This window comes from Buteo buteo, chromosome 1, assembly GCF_964188355.1.
Source record: "Buteo buteo chromosome 1, bButBut1.hap1.1, whole genome shotgun sequence".
Classification (NCBI taxonomy): Eukaryota; Metazoa; Chordata; class Aves; order Accipitriformes; family Accipitridae; genus Buteo; species Buteo buteo.
This window is the reverse complement of record NC_134171.1, coordinates 41,552,630-41,572,676: the sequence shown is the minus strand read 5'-3', so window position 1 is coordinate 41,572,676 and position 20,047 is coordinate 41,552,630. Positions and strand designations below refer to the sequence as shown.

The following is a 20,047-nucleotide window of genomic DNA, read 5'->3' as shown; positions in this document are numbered from 1 at the left end:
AGAAAAGAAATTCTGAAAATGTTTCATTTCAGAAGGTCAAAACATTTTGGTGATGCAGGACTTGGGGGATTTTTTTCAGAAACAAGGTAGCATCCTTTTCCCCCTTTTTCCTGAAGTTTCATGCAGCTCACAGGGCAGGGACCATATGCACTGTTTTAGTACCTGGGCTTCCACTACTCCAGCCACAGCCGACGCCTCCACGCCCTGTAGCTCCCCAGGAACCTGCAGCGCAAAAATCTCAGCTTCCAACCTGGCAAGCAAAATCTGTCACTATGTTGGTGACAGTCAACAGAAGTGAAAAAATTCCTACAAAAGTGTGGTTTAGGTTGGTATATTTTGATGGAAATTTCTCAGCAAGCTCTCCTTACTTGATCCCAAAGGCTGCCCGGGCAGCAACGTTACCTGTAGTACGTGTAAGACCACACTCTAATGAAACAGAAACATCTCAAACATCCAAGAAGAAAGGGTGTGATCTTCCACTTGCACCACAGTAAGCCATGAAGATTAACTTTGTTAAAGAACGTTTGGGATGAACTGCCGAACACCTGACCAACCCTCAGAGAGCTCCTCTTTATTGCTTATATCTTCTTGAGTTTGTTACCTACATGATTTCTACCTATGCCAGTAGAAACTAGCAGTATTAATGAAAATATCAAGCATTTTATTACCATATTTCAAATAGCATGGATTGACACTGAGCTGGTCTTTTAACGTCTGGCATAATTTTACAGAGAGTTCACTGGCAAACAATAGTAGTTTGATGTGACCAGTGCAGCAGGCATTAGTGCTGATGCTGCCACTAGACAGAGATACGATCCTTTGTGCCATTTGATCCATGTCACGTTACCAGGGCAGGAATTAAAAGCTGACAGTCTCAGCAGCTGTGCTGGGGGGGCACAGCCCTTTAGCAGTCCCCAGGAGAAGAAGGAGACCTTCCACCCCAGGGCTGTATAAGCCCCGGCAGGCAAACAGCAGACAAAAGGTTCGTGGGGCACTTGCAGGCTTTCTGCTGAACAGGAGAAGCAAGGATGAGTGTTGCTGCGGTTTCTGGAAACTTCCCCAAAATTAAAAACCAGAGGGGAAGGAAAGGGGCAGGAGGATGGCATGGCATGGCATTCTTCTACCTCTGTCTTCCCAGAGCTAACTTCTGGCTTCAGGGGAAACTGGGACAGCGCTGAACTGATAACCAGCAGCAAAGGAAAATGACAGGCTTTCTCCTCAAGTCTTTCTCCTCAAGTCCCCCAGCCTGGCCTGGGCGTAGGTGGACAGGCATCATCTCTAACACAGCCCAGCAAGTAACTGTGCAGCCTGCCCAGCTCACTCTTCTCTACTTGGAGGTACAGTGCGAGTTGGAGCCCAGTTCCGAAACACAGCGTTTCATCTTTGTGCACGGCACATGCTGTCTGCTCCAGTCTAACGCCGTAGTCAAAGCACACAACGCCAGCTGACGGACCCCAGCCAGGAAGCGAGTAATTGAGCAAGTTGTCAGGCTGGAAAGCATTAATGGTATCAAAAGGGCCTTTGTCCTATAGATGGTCGCAAGCCAATGGGTGTATCAGGCAATCATTCCTCAGGCCCTGTGCCAATTATAAATGAAGCTGGAAAGCTGTATTTTCCCTAGTTACTGCGTGACAGGGCTAGGCTGCATGAAAAGCTAAAGCACGAGGGCAGAGGGGTTGCTTGGTTGCAAATGCAGAGGATGGGGCTGTCTTTTACAAGCTCTGTGGTATGAGAGAAGGTGGTGGAGGAGAATGAGCATCCGCTGAGCCAGGACAGAGGGTTTCTTGGGTCCAGCAAGGAGCAGTGAACAGCAGCCCTGCGGGTTGCAGGTGAAGAACCAGCCTGCTGTTTGTTAATAATGTTGTTAAGATTTAAGTGCAGCCTTGTTTCAAATCAGCAAGCAGACAGGAATGAATGAAGGGGTACAAAAGGGTTTGTCCATTTCTCGCAAAATCTGATGCAGGTGGCTGCTAACAGCTTAGGTCAAAGGAACAAGAAAATCCAAAGTGACAGGTGGTGGCAAAGCAGAGCATTATGTACACAGGACTTCAGCTAATAACGTGTAGCATTGTTGCACATTATGCAGCAGAGAGATAATTTTTATATTGGCCAGATCTAGTGTTCACTAGAGAGAATTTGCTGTATAATGGAGGATAGCTTAGAATGATGAAATTGGGACTGTAAACCTTCAAATTTTGCCTGTAATTACAAGATCTTAATATTAATTGGCTGTATAGAGAAGTACAACCTTTTTTCTGATCAATTTTTTTTCTCTTCTCTCTCTTAGTCCTAAAACTGAGTTCCTGCCCCTAACAACGTTAATTTTATAATAGTATCACTAGGGAGAAGACGTACTTGTTGTTTTAAAAATGAAACTGTTTTACAAAACAGGAGGCTAAGAAGGAGGAAAAAGAATCTGTGCTAGTCTAAACTTTGAGATCTAGTATTACACAGATCCCAGTTTTCAGTGGAAGGGAATAAAAAAACCCCTATCTGTTACCACGTCTTGACTTTCAAACAGGACACGGCCCTGGCCGTCTTCAGAAACCACATAGAAGTGGAAAGGCCAAAGGGATAGCCTGGATCAGTATGATCTGATTTAAAGGCTGGCTTGAGCTCTTTCAGGTGTACCGATGCATTCAGCAGGGTAGTAGTCGTTGGGCCAAGGTCCAGAGAGCCACAGGAATTGGCCCCTCAGCTCACCAGTCATGCACAGAATGAGAAATTGGGAGAGGCACCCACTGGGAAAGACGAGGCAAGTCCTGCAAGAGCATCTCTCTCTTGTAGTAGTGATGAGAGCAAGAATATCACAGAACCACTGTTCCACACCATTCCTCTAGGTATTTGTTATTCATCACTTTGCACTCTAGGTTTATTACTTGGCTGTAGAAGGGTAAAGGCTAAGAGAAAGAAAATGGCTTTTGTTGGGTTTTCCCTAAAGGAAAATTATCTCAGACTTCTCTTTTTCTAAAGAAACAGCAGCGTAGCTTTTTTCTGTACCAAATCTTAGTTCTGTCTTTGCTTGTGAAATGATGAGTTATCTTTGTAGGGAGTCCATGAAGGTGCTTCGAAGAAACATGAAGAAAAGTGGAAAAAGACTTAACCTTTTGAAAAGCAGAAATTGCTTTGAAAATTAAGTTAAAGCTGTCCACTGCATTTTACTGCAGATAAGTGTAAAATGCACTCTGGGAGAAAGAAGAAATAAGCAAGACACAGGGGCAGATTAAGAAAATGTTGTCTAGAAAACCTGTAATACAGAAGTAAGTAGGGAGCGGCAGCAGCTAACAGAGCACAAGGACTTAAAATAAGACACACAACAAAAAAGGCAAATATGCAGATATATGTTTGTATTTTGTGCCTGCAGGCCAAGGGAAACAGGAACGCCTCTCAAATGTGGCATTTGGGGGATGGTAGAGCATTGAAGATACAGCATTTTAAAAAGATGTATCTTTTAGGAAGACCATGGAAAGAAGATAGTTATCACAATGAAAGGGTTAAAACCTGGGAACCACAACAGAAGTATTCAGGATCAGACCCACATGACATTGAGCTTGGGTTTGTAGGTACTGGTTCTATCAGGGAATGTACATGCTGCAGGGAGCAGGGTGCTAGATAAGGACGCTGAGATGAAGTAGTTGCAGTGCTGGAGGCAGTCTGAGCACAATATGGGGAGCTGCTTCTCTGGGTAATGAGCCTGTGTGCAGTTCCACATGAACCATCACAGCTAAACAGTTTCCACTAGCAAAGTTTGCTTGTTTAAACAGAGCTTCACTTTCTCAATGTTATGTTTCAGTTTATACTACGGAAAATCAAAAGTCATGCAGAAAGCCAAAGAATAGCACTGACACCAAAAAGACAAAGGAAAAAAAAGAAAAACCTCACAGCTCTCAGCAGAGCTTCTAGGTAGTAATTTACAATCTGCAACCTGTTTTCTGCAAGGATTGGTCTATGGGAAAGGAAAGTGCACTCTGCATCTTTTAAATTTGGTGCTGTCAGACCTGTCACCTTCATCTAATGATTGAAAGACTGCAGCGTCACAGCATCATTTCAGACAGCTGGTGTCTAATTTAGAAGGATTCCTCTATTAACTGTGAGCCTCCATGATTCCTCTCAGGCAGCGAGAAAAAGGGCTTTAACAAGCTGCCTGTAGCTCACAGGTTTCGCAGTAGAAAGATGAAGATCATTTAACGTGTGTTTTGGGGGGGGGGGAGAGGGAAGACAGTCGAGAGAGCATATGCTAACAGTATCCCATGTAAACAGAAGGAAACTGTTCATTAAATGTGGGAAAGATGCTATGATGTCAAGATCTCTCTAGGCAGCTTCTTCAGACCCAAATGAGAGCTAGAGGAACATCACTAGCAGAGGCTTTCTGAGTCCTAGGTAGCTGTAGTCCTGGTGCAAACGAGTGCTGCTTTAGCTGGGGTAACTAAAGGCTTTAATACAGCATATCCCCTCTCCTCCCCACAGTACTGTGCTGCCAGAGATTTTTTTTTTCTTCCCTGCCATAGGGATTGTGCCTTCCTGGGGTATATTCCACATCGCCGCTGATGCACTTTAATTAAGGCAGTTGGCATCACTGAATCGTACGTATACAGGCAGGATCTCATTTCACCAGCAGCTGGGATGTGCGGAGTAGGGAAACATGCATCAAGCTTTGTGTGTGGTTTTAAATGTTTTTCACTAGTAATGTATCATTATATTGCCTGGTTGTTTTTCTAGCTCTTCACCTTCGGTTGGAGAGAAGACATCCGCCCTGGGGAGCCACTTCACACCAGGAAGTTCTGCTTTGACGCCATTTCACACAGTAGCCCTGTCACACTGTATGACTGTCACGGGATGAAGGGAAACCAGCACTGGAGCTATAGGAAGGTTGGAGTCACTGTGGGGCGTCTCAGAGGTTCAGACTGTCTTGAGCCTATATTCAGTTTAGCACAGGCTTGTTTTTCCCCATCAGAGAAATTTTGTTTTAAAATCCACCCTGTCTTATTCCAATTTAATTTTGTGGTAATCCCTCTAGAGTATGTTCCTTTTGAGCGTTCAGCTATTTAGGTCAAATTTAAATGAAAATGGATCTGATCCAGCTCAGAGGGTGTCTGTGTTGGATCTGTTCCCTGAAAGGTGTTTTACCATTCTGGCACTTCAAGATGCTTATGTCATTGTAACAGAGGCACTGTTGGAAATATTTTCATCCAATGTGACAGCAGCAAGAAATGCTGCTCATGAGTTAAATATTATTATTTTACTACATTTTAGAGATTACAAGTGGCAGAAAAATCTCCCTCAAAAAAAAAAACCCAAAACCAAGCCCAACCCAACATTAAAAGCACTGCTGTAAGCCCAAAGAAGGCAGGAGTTTATAAACTAAAGATAAGCAGCTTAGACACTACTTTGATCTGCTAAGTTTCAGCCCATTTCTGTAGATCACTGGAAACAGGAGGTCAAGCTAGAAACTGTCAGAGCCTCATTTAGGGCAAAAAGTCCTGGTAATGCTACCAAGTTGTTGTTGTTGGTTTTTTTAAATGGTTAATCAGCAAGTTGGCTTGAAAGATTTCACTAATAAACTCTGTATTCTATGCAGGATAGGGACATACATTTCTCTGAAGCACTGAGGATTTCTCTCACATATCTTTCACTTTTCTTTGACCACTGTGCCTTGCCCACCGCCTTGCTTAAGCTGAGGCCAAAGTGCCAGGAACTGGTCTTTGCCAGATAAACTTCAATACTGCTTTCTAGTTTGAAATTACAAATAGTAGAAAACTAACTCAGAACCATTGAAAATAGGTTTGCCCCAACCCTTTTTCTGAGTGCCTACTTATTAGCCTGTGCCTTTTTTACCCTATTTATGTTGCAACTGGAGATCTACCGCAAGATTTTCCAGAAGTGTAATCCCTTTGAAACTGAGGTATTACCTGTAATAAAGTTAGAATGTATGGGCCAGATATTTAGAGGATATAAATTGTCATGGCTCTATTGCTGCATATCTGGCTTTATAATGCTGTAATAATACCTTCTTGCTTCAAAACCCTTCCGATTTATCTTTTTGCCTACCCGACCTGCAAGAAAGAAGCTTTCATACCTTTAGCACTTCATTGGTGCTTAATGTAGCTGGTTCATAAGACAAAATGCAGGTCTGGAGCTGCCCTCTATAAGGCTCATCACCTTTGATGAGGACAGAATACAGCAGATAACTAAAAAAAATGATATTTGAAAAAAATACACAGTGTGAGTTCTATTAAATTCTCTGCACAGCTTCATTTTTAATTTCCAGAAGGCTGACAGGGCTCATATAAAAATTCTCAGTGCAAGGCAGGCATTTCCATCTCAGCAAGAAACACCACAAAATTTTGTTATGATGGAAGTACTGACACAGTCTTAACTGTAATACCAAGCTGACAGCAAGCTGATTAGTTTGCATAAACCTTCAAATTAAGAAACTGCATTGGAATAGTAGAATTATCTATACATGGTTTTCTTTAGGCTTAGTTTTAGTTTGGCTACACAGTGAGTAGTTTTTTATTGTTTCACATAGTCTATATCCTCAGATACAGGGCAGATTTACATTAGAGATTTTTGGTGGTACAGCTGTACCTCTAAAATCCTAATGATATAATGCTTATTTAGTTTTGAAAGCATCTTGGCAATAGGATTTATAGTGGTTCCCCCCCCCCCAAAAAAAAAAAACTGTACAAGAAAAGGATGTTATATTGGTTTAACTGTATCTGTGCTAGAGCCCTTTACCTGGAGGATGGTATGCTACTAAGATTGCACCCTAAATAAATAAGAGTAGTAGTCTGGTTAAGCAAGAAGTGCCTCCTTTTAAAAAACAGAGAGCAGGTCAGCAACTCTGTTCTATTCTCTGCACCGCTTACAGACACTGTAGCTTCCTCATGGTCACATATCCATCCTGCAAATAATTCTTCCCATGTTCTAGGAAAAATGACCTTGTTTGTCAGTATCTTATAAGATGCTTAATATGAAGTGTTTCTTACCATGCTGTTATACTGTTCCTATAAAACTAGAAGTTAAGAGGTTTTTATTCTTTTAAGGATGAGTCTCTTTTCATGATCATTTGCATCCTCGAGCCACTGCTAAGAAGAAGTTAGGGCTGTGAAGTGATTACAAAGTGCTGCAAATACAGTTTGAAGCTAGGCACTGTTTTAAGACTCCATATTCTTATAGCATAGAAACCCTAACAACCTATATTTGGATACTGGCAAATAAAAACAGCTTAAATATTTTAGTGGCAACTGGAATACATTTATATTTTACTTTGGGTAAGGAGTGCTCTTCTGAAAAGATTTCCAGCTTATTCCCATTACCTGCACTTTGTTTCTCATTGTAGTGCACTCTCAGGTTGTGCAAATTGGATTGTTTTCAGATGAATGAAACCAAAACTACCACTAATAAACATGTGTCAAAAAACTATTCTTATTCCCATGCTGCTTAAACTACATCTGAGCAACTATTTGGAAGTCTAGTAAGTCTGTGATATTAAGTAATCAATTTTTTTAGGACCAATCCAAAATACTGGTCTACAGCCAAGTGTACCTGTAAGAAAACCCTGTAAGAAACAATGGAGTAGAATGAATCCAAGTAACACTGTAAACACTACTGTGGGTTGGAAATAGAAGAAAGTGACTTTAATACCAGGAAAAAAAATATTGACACCATAATGGGGCTCCCATCAGTGATGGGAGCAATGTAAGAAATTAGATGAATAAATGTAAATAACCTGAAATTATTAGAGATTTGGGAGAACAGTGGCTTCCCAAGCTAAAGCCATTTTCTGACTCTATTTGAGATTCCTAAGCATGCCAGAGCCAAAGAGCAACAGTGCCTACAAATTTCCATTCCTCCCAGTGAAGGAATACACCTCTGGTTTTCAGTGTAGCATCATTCTGTGTTGACAGGTAATACATCAGTTCTGATAAAGTATGATTCAGTTTATGTGCCTTAGTCCCATTAGTGCTATTTGTAGAGCACAAGTATCCAAGAGAGGACTGATTTAGTAGGTCTTTAAAAAGAAACAATTGTGCAAAATCAGTTTCATTGTACGATAATTCTACCCTAAGCCTAGTGATTATGATAGACGCTAGACTGACAACGTCAAAAACTGTGCCCAGAACAGCGTGGTTTGCTCATGCTCTCCTGACAGCTTCAGGGACAAACCGTAAGAGTAAGTTCACTCCTCACACAGTAGGCGCATGGATTGTTTCCTCAGACAACCGAAGACATGTCACTGGGATGGTGGCTTTTACCATATGGACATCTGTCCTGCTGAAACTGCACTGGAGCTACCAACTAATTTCAGATAAACTACCGCAGCCACCAGCTGATAATGACTTCCAGTTGCTGTTGACCTTGGCCATAGTTACAGCAGTGACCTAGAAGAAATGAAAGGCTCTGTGTTTCATTACCAACCCCCTGAACTGTTGAGGCCCATTATCTTATGAAGAAGTTTCTCCTTCTGCAAATAATCTTCAGACTTGCCTTCATGCAGAAGAAAAAAAAAAAAAAATCACTTTGCTGTTTTCAGATGTTAGAAGTGTCTCCAGAAGAGCTCTTGTGGTTTTCTAGTATTGGTGTGAATAGGAATTTGTATATTTCTCTTGGAAAGTTCTTCTCTGGGATGCACGCAACTGTTACCCCTTAAAGTCCTGAGCCTGTGGCCACTGAAATCTGTAAGAGCAGCAGGCTTTGACCTTAGGTCAGCATAAGCTTGAGATGATAAATTAATGGGCCTTTATATATAGCTAAGGCAGCCAGAAGTTTTTCCAGAGTGGTAACTGTGTCCCAGTTTTTATAAGATGCTCTTCTGTCCTAATAACCAGACTTTCTAAAAGAAAGCACCAACAATGCTTCACTCAAAAATTGCATCCCCTGGATTATTGTGAGAAGAAAGACCGCCAGCTTTCTTCGGAAGGGCTGGAGTGTTTTTCATAGCATGCTTTTTGTACTGAAGCCATTTCCTTTCTTCTTGTACCAGCTATCCTATTAAAGCTTCTAGTGTTCCAGCTTCAGCCTCCTAATAGCTTGGCTGACCCTCATGCCCAGCTATAATGCAAGGAAAACCAGATGCCACCTTCCTCCAAGGTCCCACAGCAGGCAGGGTGGCCGTGGCAGTCACTGTGTCCTGATTTTGGGCAGTGCCGCTCCATCAATCTCTCACAGAAGGGCAGGAGGAGCTGGCAAGCTGCAAATGGGTGCCTGCACCACCCCATCGGGTGCTTGGGAGTTCTGGCAGGCCCACCTCCTCGTAGGGACACGACAGCCCTTTGTACACGGTACAGTTAGCCCCTTCTTGCAAGCTGAAGTATCCTACCTGCTCACCTCATAGAGCAAAACAGAACACGACGGAAAGGCCTCTACCCATTCGGTTTAGTCCTGTTGGCTTTGACAGCATCCCTCTGAATTACAGTCTTGTGAGCGCATGTGTTTACCCACTGTTTTGGGGGAAGGGCAGATGCTGGAGATGAAAACCAGTGTTTGTGAAAGGCAGATGTAACACCATCGCCCTCAGCCAGAGCACGAGATGCCTTTGACTTTGCTCTTTGTTGCATATGTTAATATAAAAAAAAAGAGCATTGTACTTTACCAGTGTTTCACAACCCCCAAAATCAATCAATCTCATCTTTCCTAAATTTAAAAAAAACCCACTTTCTTTTTCAAAAGTGTTTTTAAATAGCTACTGGTTCTTATCGGTTTATTGTTTTATATTTATTTTTGTCTTCGTGCTTCTTTTTTGAATGTGGGGTAACTTTTAGTTAGAGAAGTTTCTGTATGGTTGTTGCTCAGCATACAGAGCATTTTTTCTGAGTTTTTAATCAATTGCAATTTGACAAGTAGCTTCCCACACACACACACACACACACAAACTGGGCAAGCAGGCACATCCTGGATTAGTATTAAAATACTGGCAAGGCATGTTTGGCATAGAGGGGAAAAGCCTGCATGTGGCTTACCAAGAGTAATCTGAAATTTATTTCAACACATACAGTAAATGTATAATCCTTGGAAACTTTCAAACCATCTAATCACTGCCACATCTGTCTCTCTCAAACACTTGCCTATGTGAACGAAGTACGTTGAAACTACCCAACCTGCATATACCAGTTGCTTGTCTGGGTAGCTTCCACTTTACCAAAGATTTACAGTCAGGTTACTTACAATTCACTCTAGTTTTGTGAAGTAAAATTAATAAAACTAATCATAATAAATATCCTTTTTAAAGCAACTTAATCCGTGCTTATCCTCCCAAAATCTCCATAGGGAGCTAAAACTGTGTTAGGATTTCCTTCTTATTAGGAGAGAGAGTGTATCTCAGTGGCTGGTCTTATTGAGGCCATAGGCAAAGTCAGCATTTCATGGGGTGAGAACTGAGATCATCAGTCCTGTGTCTGTCTGTCCATCACACCACTTCAGTTAAAAATGAATTATTAACACTTCCATCAAGTTGAAGAGTATCCATTTTCCAGACAGGTTGTTACAGACCCTCCTGCCCAGAAGCACGATAGAAACTGTCAAAACCAGATCCAAACAAAAAAACCTCCGCTTTTCAGGTTCAGACTTTTAAATGGGCTTCAGGCAAGCACATGACATGCAAAGATTATTAAAAGACATTCTGTTTTTTCATTATATTACGTGGTCGTTAGTTGAAGACCAGAAGATGTCTCCTCATTCTTTATTGGATCCCCAATTTCATGAAGGATAATAACCCAAGGGAAAAAAAGACTCCATTCTCTACAGCTTCCTAATAATAGCTGTGGTTATTACACAAGGTTAGCGTGCAGAGACCACAAAATCATTTCAGATAGGGCTGTGTTAATCTATGTTCTGTAAAATGAGAACTCTTCCAATGACTTGGCATTTGCTTCTTAATTCTATTTTCTTTTATTCCTGTAGGACAAAACTTTGTTCCATCCAGTAAGCAGCAGCTGCATAGATTGCAACCCAGCAGAGAAGAAGATTTTCATGAACAGATGTGATCCTTTATCTGAAACTCAACAGTGGATTTTTGAACATACTAATATGACTGTTTTAGAAAAATTTAACAGCAAGGCCAGTTCCTAGAAAGAAAAAAAAAAAGAAAAAATGAACACACCTAATTACGTACAGACTGCAGACTACATTTTTGCCAGCATCTGGGTCAAAGGAGTCAGGAATTAAGTTTCCTAGATCCAGGAAATCTGTTCTGAGGATTAAGAAAATGCCACAGCAAGAGCCAGCAGGCTGTCCTTGTGGATGTACAGTATCTGAAGAACTTGGCCAAGAGCCTCACCGGATGCTGCTGAGAACTTCAGGCTGAAAATTCCCTTGCTGGTCAAGGGAAAAACTTTGTTTAAAAACTGTTTAAAAGTACTCCAAGTTAATAAAGTAAAACAAAACTCTAGAGTTTCTCAGGTCAAATCCTGCTGTAGTGAGTAGCTCAGAACAGACACTATAATTTGGGATGGGTATATGGTGTGCATGACAGCTACAGGAACCTGAAGAAATCCCAGGTTTTAGAAGTAAACATGCTGGTAGAAGAATAATGATGTCCCAGCACTCCCTAGACAAGATATATGCTCTGTTGACATTCTCTTAATAAAAGGTTGGGTTAAGCAGGTTTAACCCTCAGAACTGCTGCAATTACTTTTAAATACCTCCCTTCTACATTCCACTCATTACCAAAATAGGAATGGTAGAAATCTTAGGGTCTAGAATTACACTGTAGTGAAGCATGAAATAAACTGTAAGGTTTTGCCATCACATTTCCCCCCTTCAGGAAAAGAAGTAAAGCAATCAAATTTCTATACGATATATTTAGCAGTTGTGATTCAAATCCCATTGTCATACAAGGTGAGATTTTTTTTTTTTAGTGACAAATATAACAGCAGCAGCTGCAGCATAATGGAAGGCTTGTGGACTAGCTATCTTTTCTAAAGGTAGAATCCTTACCAAAATATAAATTAAACTGAAAATAGGCTGGGAAAAAAAACCACATCAGGAGACTAGGAAATAATTGCATACTGCATGCTGAACTAGGTTAGTCAAATTAACGTTGGTACACTGCCATGACCTAAAAGCGTGTTGACTCCCTGCAGTGCAGCTCAAAAGATCTTGCAGAGATCTTACAGTGCTCTTGACAGATAGGAGTGGAAAGAAAAATTGACATGAAACTAGTTGGGTGGTTTCAGAGTTTTTGAAATCTGTGATGGGAATCACATGAACTTTCCAGAGTTAGCAAGTGAATGGTTTTGTAGATCTCGCATGACAGAGGAAACAAGAAGTGTGAACAAGTTAAATGTTACAGTATTTTGGTGCTTTAGGCACAGGCACAATTCAGGGTAAGACAGACTTCTGTCACACTGATGAACATTATGGCCCGTGGTGTCCCTCAGACCCATCAGGCTGTTGGCATGAGAGGCCTCTAAAACTTGTTTGGGTGGCCTGTGGTTCTTCTCAGCAGAGATCAGTTAATACTGATGTGTGGAACATAATTGATAGGTTTGGGATTTTTCAAGGTAAGAGCAAGTATAAATTTATAGCAAGTAAGTGCATGGCCTGCTTTTACTTGAGAGATGAATTTACTGATGAAAACACCATAAATGCAGATAGATCACATCCTTTAAGAGGTGGCTGTAACAGTGCTTTCAGGTTCCAAAAATATCACATGTAATTAAGTTGCTTATTCTGATTGCTGGAGAGGTGGCTGACTAACCAAAATACTGATGTGCAATCTACCCTGTTTTGAGAGAGTAGGGTGACTGTGTTTTGTTTATTGCTCCTTAAGCTGTGTTTATGCACAAAGAGCATTGATTGCATCCAGAGGATGGTTCTAGTGCCAATAACTATGTGCTATTTTATGGCAACACCTTGTAGCTGTAGAGTAAGACCCAAAATTATAGGTTATAGGAACTTTTTAGGAGGGGAATGAGATCCTGTAGCACTCAGGATGCATGCACTTGGAAAATTGTGAAATGCATCCATACACTGAGCAATTGCTGCAAGTTAGCAAAGAGATCTTTCAAATACTCCGAAAGAAATGTGTCTGTAGAGTTAGACGTCTCATTTTATGATTTTAAAATAAGTGAGCTTGTTTAGGTACTGTTTAAATTTAACTTGAAGATATGGTGCACTCAGGAACGGAAGCAGTAAGGCTACTCTATGAGGATACTTCAGATTTGTTTAGCTGTCAGTACACAGAACCAGACTAGCCACTGCAGCCTGTCAGCCTTCCCAGGTGCAGCATCATTTACTTGCAGCCTGAACATGAGGAAAGAGGGTTTGGAAAAAGAAGAAAATGGCTGCCTAAAATGTAAATGCAGCCCTCAAGCTGCTGATTGTAACTGGCCCCAAACTGTCAAAGTCCTGGAAGCAACACTGTATGCCCAAAATAGAGAGGCGAAGGAGAATTGCTAAACCAGCTAAGCAGTTTATGTTATGCACAGATTGGTAGGGTTATATCATTCAGCGTCTGAGTGCATCTCAGTGGTCTGATTCTGAAATGTCTAATGGGAACTAAGCAGCCGTTGGGGCAAAGAACTTCTATGCCTTTTACAACCCTCACTGAGTAATATTGCGCAGCATCTTGGCACTGGCAAAGGAAACCTTCCCCTCACTCGTAGCTGGACACAAATAGTAAGCTCTAGCAGTCCTTGTCAGAAAACAATCCACATAACTAATATTCAGATGTTCTGGGGGAAAACATAATGTTTTCAGGTTTTATAGACAAAATATAATAAATACATATTGGAGTTTGTTGTGGGTCAGCAGTGAGCAACTGTTGATCAGTCTGGAAATATAAAGGTTAAATGAAGATCCGTATCTTGAGAAAGGTTCAATAAGAACTTGCCACAGTGCAGCATAGAAACACGCACATGCACACACATATATGTGTGTCTGTATATGTACATATGTATATGTGACCAGTGGAAAGAGGTAGCTGAAGGAGAGAGGTTTGTTTTCGCTTCATGGGCTGATCTTTCAAATATTTAGTGTAACCAGAACTGCACAGAAAAAAATGATAGACACATTAGACTGATAGTGAAGACAGTTATCTCACTGTTCTCAGCTTAAGCAAATGACTCTTTTTTTAAAAACTGAGACAAAAAAAGCTAGCATGCAGCTTCACCACAGACAACTGTAATCCTCCTCCTGTGGGTAGAAGGTGGCCCTAGGGACAGTGCTTCAGAGCTGTGCTCCTGTAACATTTGGGATGATGGATTTGCAAAATGGTTACGACTTGCTAAGCACAGGGCTCCTTCAACAGCAAGTTTTATTAGTAATAAATGATCACCCCTACCTCTCAGTTAAATTCTGTCTTCAGCATTCTCCAAAGCTTTCCACTGATAACAGTATTTCGTGACTAATTTAACATTCAGAATTTCTTTGTCTTCCTACAACCATGTCTTTTCCACCCAACAAACATCTGAACAACTTGATAGGATGGACAGGCTTTAATATGCATTTCTTCAAAAGACTATGAAGTTTCTTCACAGAATTTTTTTTTAAATACCAGATAGTTCTGAACATATTTTGAATCTAGTGCACAGGTAGCATTAACTGATGGGAGCTCATCATTGCAGTGGAGCTATACTAATCTGGCCCAACTGAAGACTTGCTTCAGTTTTTTCAATTAATTACTTTATGACTGAGGGCTTTAATCAGCATGCCTGAAAAGCAGATTTTTGTATCTTAAGAGTTCATCAGCACCTACCCTAAACTTTTTCCATTTAAGGTTATCTGACTCTTTTTTTTTTTTGTGGCCAGCAAACTACTACTACAGGAGAGAGCAACTGGAAAAACTGGAATAAACACCAAGTGCAACTAAAACTCTAAAATCACATGTGTTTCCCTGCATCTATTCCAGAATCTAAACTAAACAAAAGCCTTGGAGGAGAGGGCTTAAACGAGAGTGGAGGAGCAGGGAAACAAAACATTTCACATGTTGGAGAGCAGCCTTGTTGCAGGGGCATGACAAGACTTCACTTTGGGCACAGTTTATTTCAGAAAAATGAGGTGGCTTTAGAACAAATGTTTCTGCAACAGTATGGATATTTTAATGATATAATGCATACTTCCTGGGTGTTACAAGTTTACGAATAAATGGTCTGTAGCTGCTGAACTAGGTCTTCTTCATGATAAAGATAGACTAAGCTTGAAAGGAAGCTGACAAGCACTTAACAACCTTTGATTACTGGCAATTTACCAGGCATCAATGTCTCCATGAACTCAGTGAAATTGGATGCCACAGAGATCATAGAAGAAACATATATAAATAGCTTAACCAAATTGATTTGATGGGTTGCACCCCTGTAAGAGTGGATGTCACCTTTGTTAAAAAAAAAAAAAGTCATCATAATCAGAATTCATCTGCATTTTTACTGATAACTTCTGCAGGGGACTGAGTGAGTGTGACACTTTTAACCTACGCAGACAGATTGGGGATGGAGCATTTTAGGAAGGCAGTATTGGGAGGCTTTCAATGTGGCTGGCACCAGGGGCATATCCATTTTCTGTTTAAAGAGCATCAATCTTTAATGCTGTTAGCCCAGCGTTTTTCAAGAGAGCACAAGATGTACATTAAAAAAGAATATGATAATGGGTTTATTTTTGTTTTTTAATCCATTGCGGTTCTTAGGGAAATCATTTCAAAACTCTTGAAAACAAAAAAGGTGATCAGAAGTAGGTTTTTTATAGCTGGTATTAGTATTATAAAGTTCATTAATTCATTTGTTTAACCCTCTTCAAAATCTGTTCCATATATCCTCTTAGAAAGAGCACAAGTGTCCAAGAGTGCTTTTACCTAACATTTTGAGGATCTTGTCCTGTCTGAAAGTTTTGAAAAACCTTCAAAAAATTAGGAAGTATAAGCCAAAAGGTAACAAAAGAACCCAAGGAAAAATACCAAGCTATTATGTCTAGTGTACCAAGAGATTTTTGCTAAACTTCTTGTTTTAAAATAGTATCCATTGACTGGAAAAACTTAGATTAATAAGTAATGTAGTTTAGTAAAACTTTAGTGTATAGTGCTTTCTATTTAAGATTTTTACTCTTAAAAAAATACCAAATTTTAGTGAATTTGTATAGTTAGTTGCTGACAGGGGGTTTTTTTTAACCATGTGTAATACATAAATCTGTCATGAGGTCTCCTGTAATCTCATATCTCCTTGTTATAATTCTGAATGAACTGGACTGAAGAAAATCTAAACAGTGGGGGAAAAAACCTCTAAAATTATCTAAGAAACTTGTGTAAAACAAACAAGGAGAAAGTTTAGCTAGAGATGATCAGAAAAATGCATCACATTTCCAAAGCTTCAGCAGCATTCAGAAGATACATTTGCTCTGTGCGGTGGCTTTCTATTCTTTACGTGTATCATTAATATCAGTGGTACTACTCCTGAGGCAGGACTTCTGAAAATTATGTGCCATCATTTGGCACAGTAGATGGACAGCATGGTGCCAGAGAAAAAAAAAAAAAAACTTTCTAGGAACAGTTCCTGAAAAAATTGCATTCAAACATTGCAGTCTGGTATGCCTTAAGAGTCTTAGCTATTTATAAGGTTCCCAATATCTTAGTACTCTTGTCTTTTTTTACAGGACCTGGTAGTGCAGTAGGTGCTTCAGTGGCCCTTATGAAAACAACGCAGACAACAGGAACAAAGAGGACATGGGTTAAAACAATAAGAATTTGTGGTTACCTGAACGTGTCACGTCCACAGCACTGTCAAGCAGGTTAATTATATACAAAGAGAAGTTTGTTTCTTTTGTGTGGCCACTGTGGTAGATGCCCAGCTTCACAGAATATATGAATGAGAAGGAAGGCCGGCAGGAAAGCTCGTACTCAGCAGAAAATGTAGAAAAAGTCACAATGAGCCATTTTAGAGAAGCAGATGAATAGAGCGTTGAGATGGATATCACGGACAGCGTAAGGGACGTGAGGGGGGTTGCAATAAGGCAAGTCTGGTAAGCGGTACTATCTAAAAGACATTAAGACCTAGGAAAGGAAAACTTGGTCCTCTTTAACCTTAGCCCTCATTAACCTTGGCAGTATCCCTAATGCTTTGTCAAAGTATTAGTTGATTTAATTAAGTTAATCCTTCACCTCTCCCAGTAAATGAATGAAGCTGGAAGGAATCACAGCCCAAGCAAATTTCTGTTGATCAGTGTGGAGCATCTAATTGGCACAAAACACCACTAGGCACAGTTTAGTGAAAAACCCCAACTTGGCACCAGAACTAAAACAATATTATCAGCCTGAAAGATCTGTAGGCCTCTGGCATCTCTCCATGAAAAAAAAAAAGTTTCACTTGCCTAAAGGAGTGATTGATGGTAATGATCCTAGATTAAGAAGATCAAGAATCATGAGCTTGCGAGGAGGTGAAAGGCCAAATGGTGAGATTAGGAGTTGGCAGTTTAATTGAGAAAGGAAGGAGGAAATAGGTGGTAAAAGGGAAGAAGCAGGAACCGGGTTTAATTCTGGATATGAAGGAAGTATGACCTGCAAAGGTTAGCCACTGATAATTTTGGATACCTCTTCACACCAGGGCTTGCATGTTTATTTCCATCACAAATATTCAGGAATTGAGAGGCAATCAGTTCCACCGCCTTCTACAAAGGACTTACTTAGATTTAGAATAAAGAGAACTGCATAATCTGAAATGTATTGATCACGAAATACGTGAGGGCAACTAGAGCAAAGCTTTGCTGGACACCAAGCCAGTGCTGAGTTTTCCAAGGTATATATGTGCATTCCTGAGGATACTTTATGGATAGTGTATAGAAGCAGAACACTATGGTCACTGTTTTACCTCAGATTAATATTTCTCTGCATCTCAGGCTTTTTTGAAAGAGGAAGAGTGTTTAGCTAAATTTTCCAGGAAATGTCAACCCAGATCAGTACAAAGTAGCTCTGCCTACTCCGTATGTGGATCAAGACGACCCGTGTTTCTCTTCAGATATCATGTACAGCTCTTAAAAAAAGAACAGTGTGGCTCTGTTTTCATGACTCCTTGCAGCATTCACCTCTTTTTATCCATTTTGGTTATTTTCTTTATCCTTTTTCATACTTGGTGTTTCTTCCCTTCTGCTGGCTCCCCATCTGCAGGATTCTGCCAGATGCTGGTCCTCTTTCTTCCCTCCTTTCTGGTTTGTGCTGAGAGGTGTTTCTGCTGTTGCAGATCCCTTCCTCAAAATAAGAGTGACTAAAGCTGCTTTGATCTTGACTTGGCAGAGCCACAAGCCCTTCTGCCTCGGGTACTTTCCTTGCTGCAGCTTGTGCTAGCAGAGGGCTGGGGAGGAGAAAGGCACCTGAGAAGGGAGACGTTCTGTCTGTATGTGTCAGTCTCACTACAGATTTTGTCCATGGAAGAGTTATAGCTCATAGCACAGACAGACAAACATCATTGAGGGAGAAGATTGCATTGGTGATCTACTTTCTCGCCCATCTTCAAAATTCAGTGCTACCCAGAGAGGACAATATGTAAGAACAGAAGCATCTTATTCAGTGGCTATACTTCTTATGAATGTTTAGAAGTAGCTGAATTTAAGCTTGGCAAGCAGGTTTTAACACGTGATTATCCTTATTGAGCTAATATAGATACAAGAAACTGAGTTAGAATTATATTAAAATGTGGTTTGTATAAGCCACCAAGGGGTTATAACAAGTTCAGCTGAAGGCATTATTTCAAATCTGAAATGGATGTGTAATCTCTGATGAATGCATGATACAGGTTAACCTCTAGTCAAGCTGCAGAGAATCAGAAGGGCTTTCCCCAAAAAGAGGGAGATTATCTAATGTGCAGCAGCTTTTGCTTTCAGCTGTACAGGGCTCCAATTTCTTCCCCAGCATGTCAGCCAAGTTACTATCTCTAAAAAGATGTCCCTGTGATTCTCATTATCAAAGCTGCATTTGCAGAGGTGGCAGTAAAACATCACCCTTACTCTCCTATTAGCAGAGAACCCTTTCATTTGTTTCCTGTTTGTTTTTATACACCCCCAGAGTCATTTATTTGTAACCAGAACCCATGGATAGAAGGTGTGCCCTGACCCTTCGTTAAATGAGTTCCTAGGAAATCAGAGTACCAGTGTGAAGGCTGTACAAATGCACTGTTAAAAGGATTGTCAGCCAAGGAAGAGGGATTTCATATAGAAGAAAAATAAACCCTCTGAAAGTTTGTTTTCCTTTATTCCTTTCATATCAGCCTCCAAATTGCAGCTCCTGCTCTACATTGAAACTTTTCGTGGTAATCTACACCTGGAGGGATAATGATGCTTCATCAGGGCTCTGCTGCCAGTTTTCCATGCAAATCTGCACCGTGGCTACACAAACCTGTTCTTTGGGGTTGGCGATCATTCTCCACCATTGCTGTCCCTGCAAGGGGCACATTCGTTCCGACTTTGGCCTGACCTGCAGTTTTCCACCTCAAACTCTCTTGGCCAAAGTCGCTCAGTATTGCCCAGCTCTCCAGATGATGCAGTCCGTTGCACATGTCTTAATGCTTCACAGCAATCCAGTCCACATAAACACTCACACAGTTTACCAAGCATTAAGTGGCAAAATAGAAATTTGTGATCCCTTCTGAGCCTCTGAGATGCTTCTATGTATCAACTAGCCTTTCTGATGGTCAGAGTGTTTCCCAGGCATCTCTGTGAATACACACCCTTTCCTGCAGGTATCCTGCAAAATATCCATTTCTCTCACTTTTCTGAGAGTCTGGAATTACAGCCTTCCTCACTGTTAAACAACATTCAGGACAAAACATTCCCTGGCAATTCAACTATTACGAACTATTTTTAAAGGGCCAAGAAGAGCTGGAGACAATTTTGTGTAATCCCTAACCAATGTGCTAGTAGGCAAGGCAGCCAGTGATGAGCTGGGCTGATAGGCGGCTAGTAGAGGTCAATCAACAAGTAAGACGGAGTTGTCCAATTTTCTGGGAATCAAGGTCAAATTCTTTGGTTATTGTAATTTAGGAAATATAGCTCTCTGAAAAAATGGGGAAAATATTTTCAGGTGTGTGCATTTGAAGTATTATATAATAGACTACAATTAGTAATATATACA

At 40.7% G+C, this 20,047-nt stretch overlaps 1 protein-coding gene across 1 annotated transcript in view; it reads left to right on the top strand.

Annotated features, from left to right (window-relative positions):
• GALNTL6 (polypeptide N-acetylgalactosaminyltransferase like 6) overlaps positions 1 to 11,304 on the top strand; it is a 505,591-nt gene extending 494,287 nt beyond the window's left edge. The window contains exons 11-12 of the mRNA XM_075028453.1: positions 4,720 to 4,869; positions 10,903 to 11,304. Of these exons, the coding sequence (XP_074884554.1) occupies positions 4,720 to 4,869; positions 10,903 to 11,070 (318 nt within the window). The 3' untranslated portion in view covers positions 11,071 to 11,304. The remainder of the gene's footprint in view (positions 1 to 4,719; positions 4,870 to 10,902) is intronic.
• Positions 11,305 to 20,047: the final 8,743 nt, after the last annotated feature.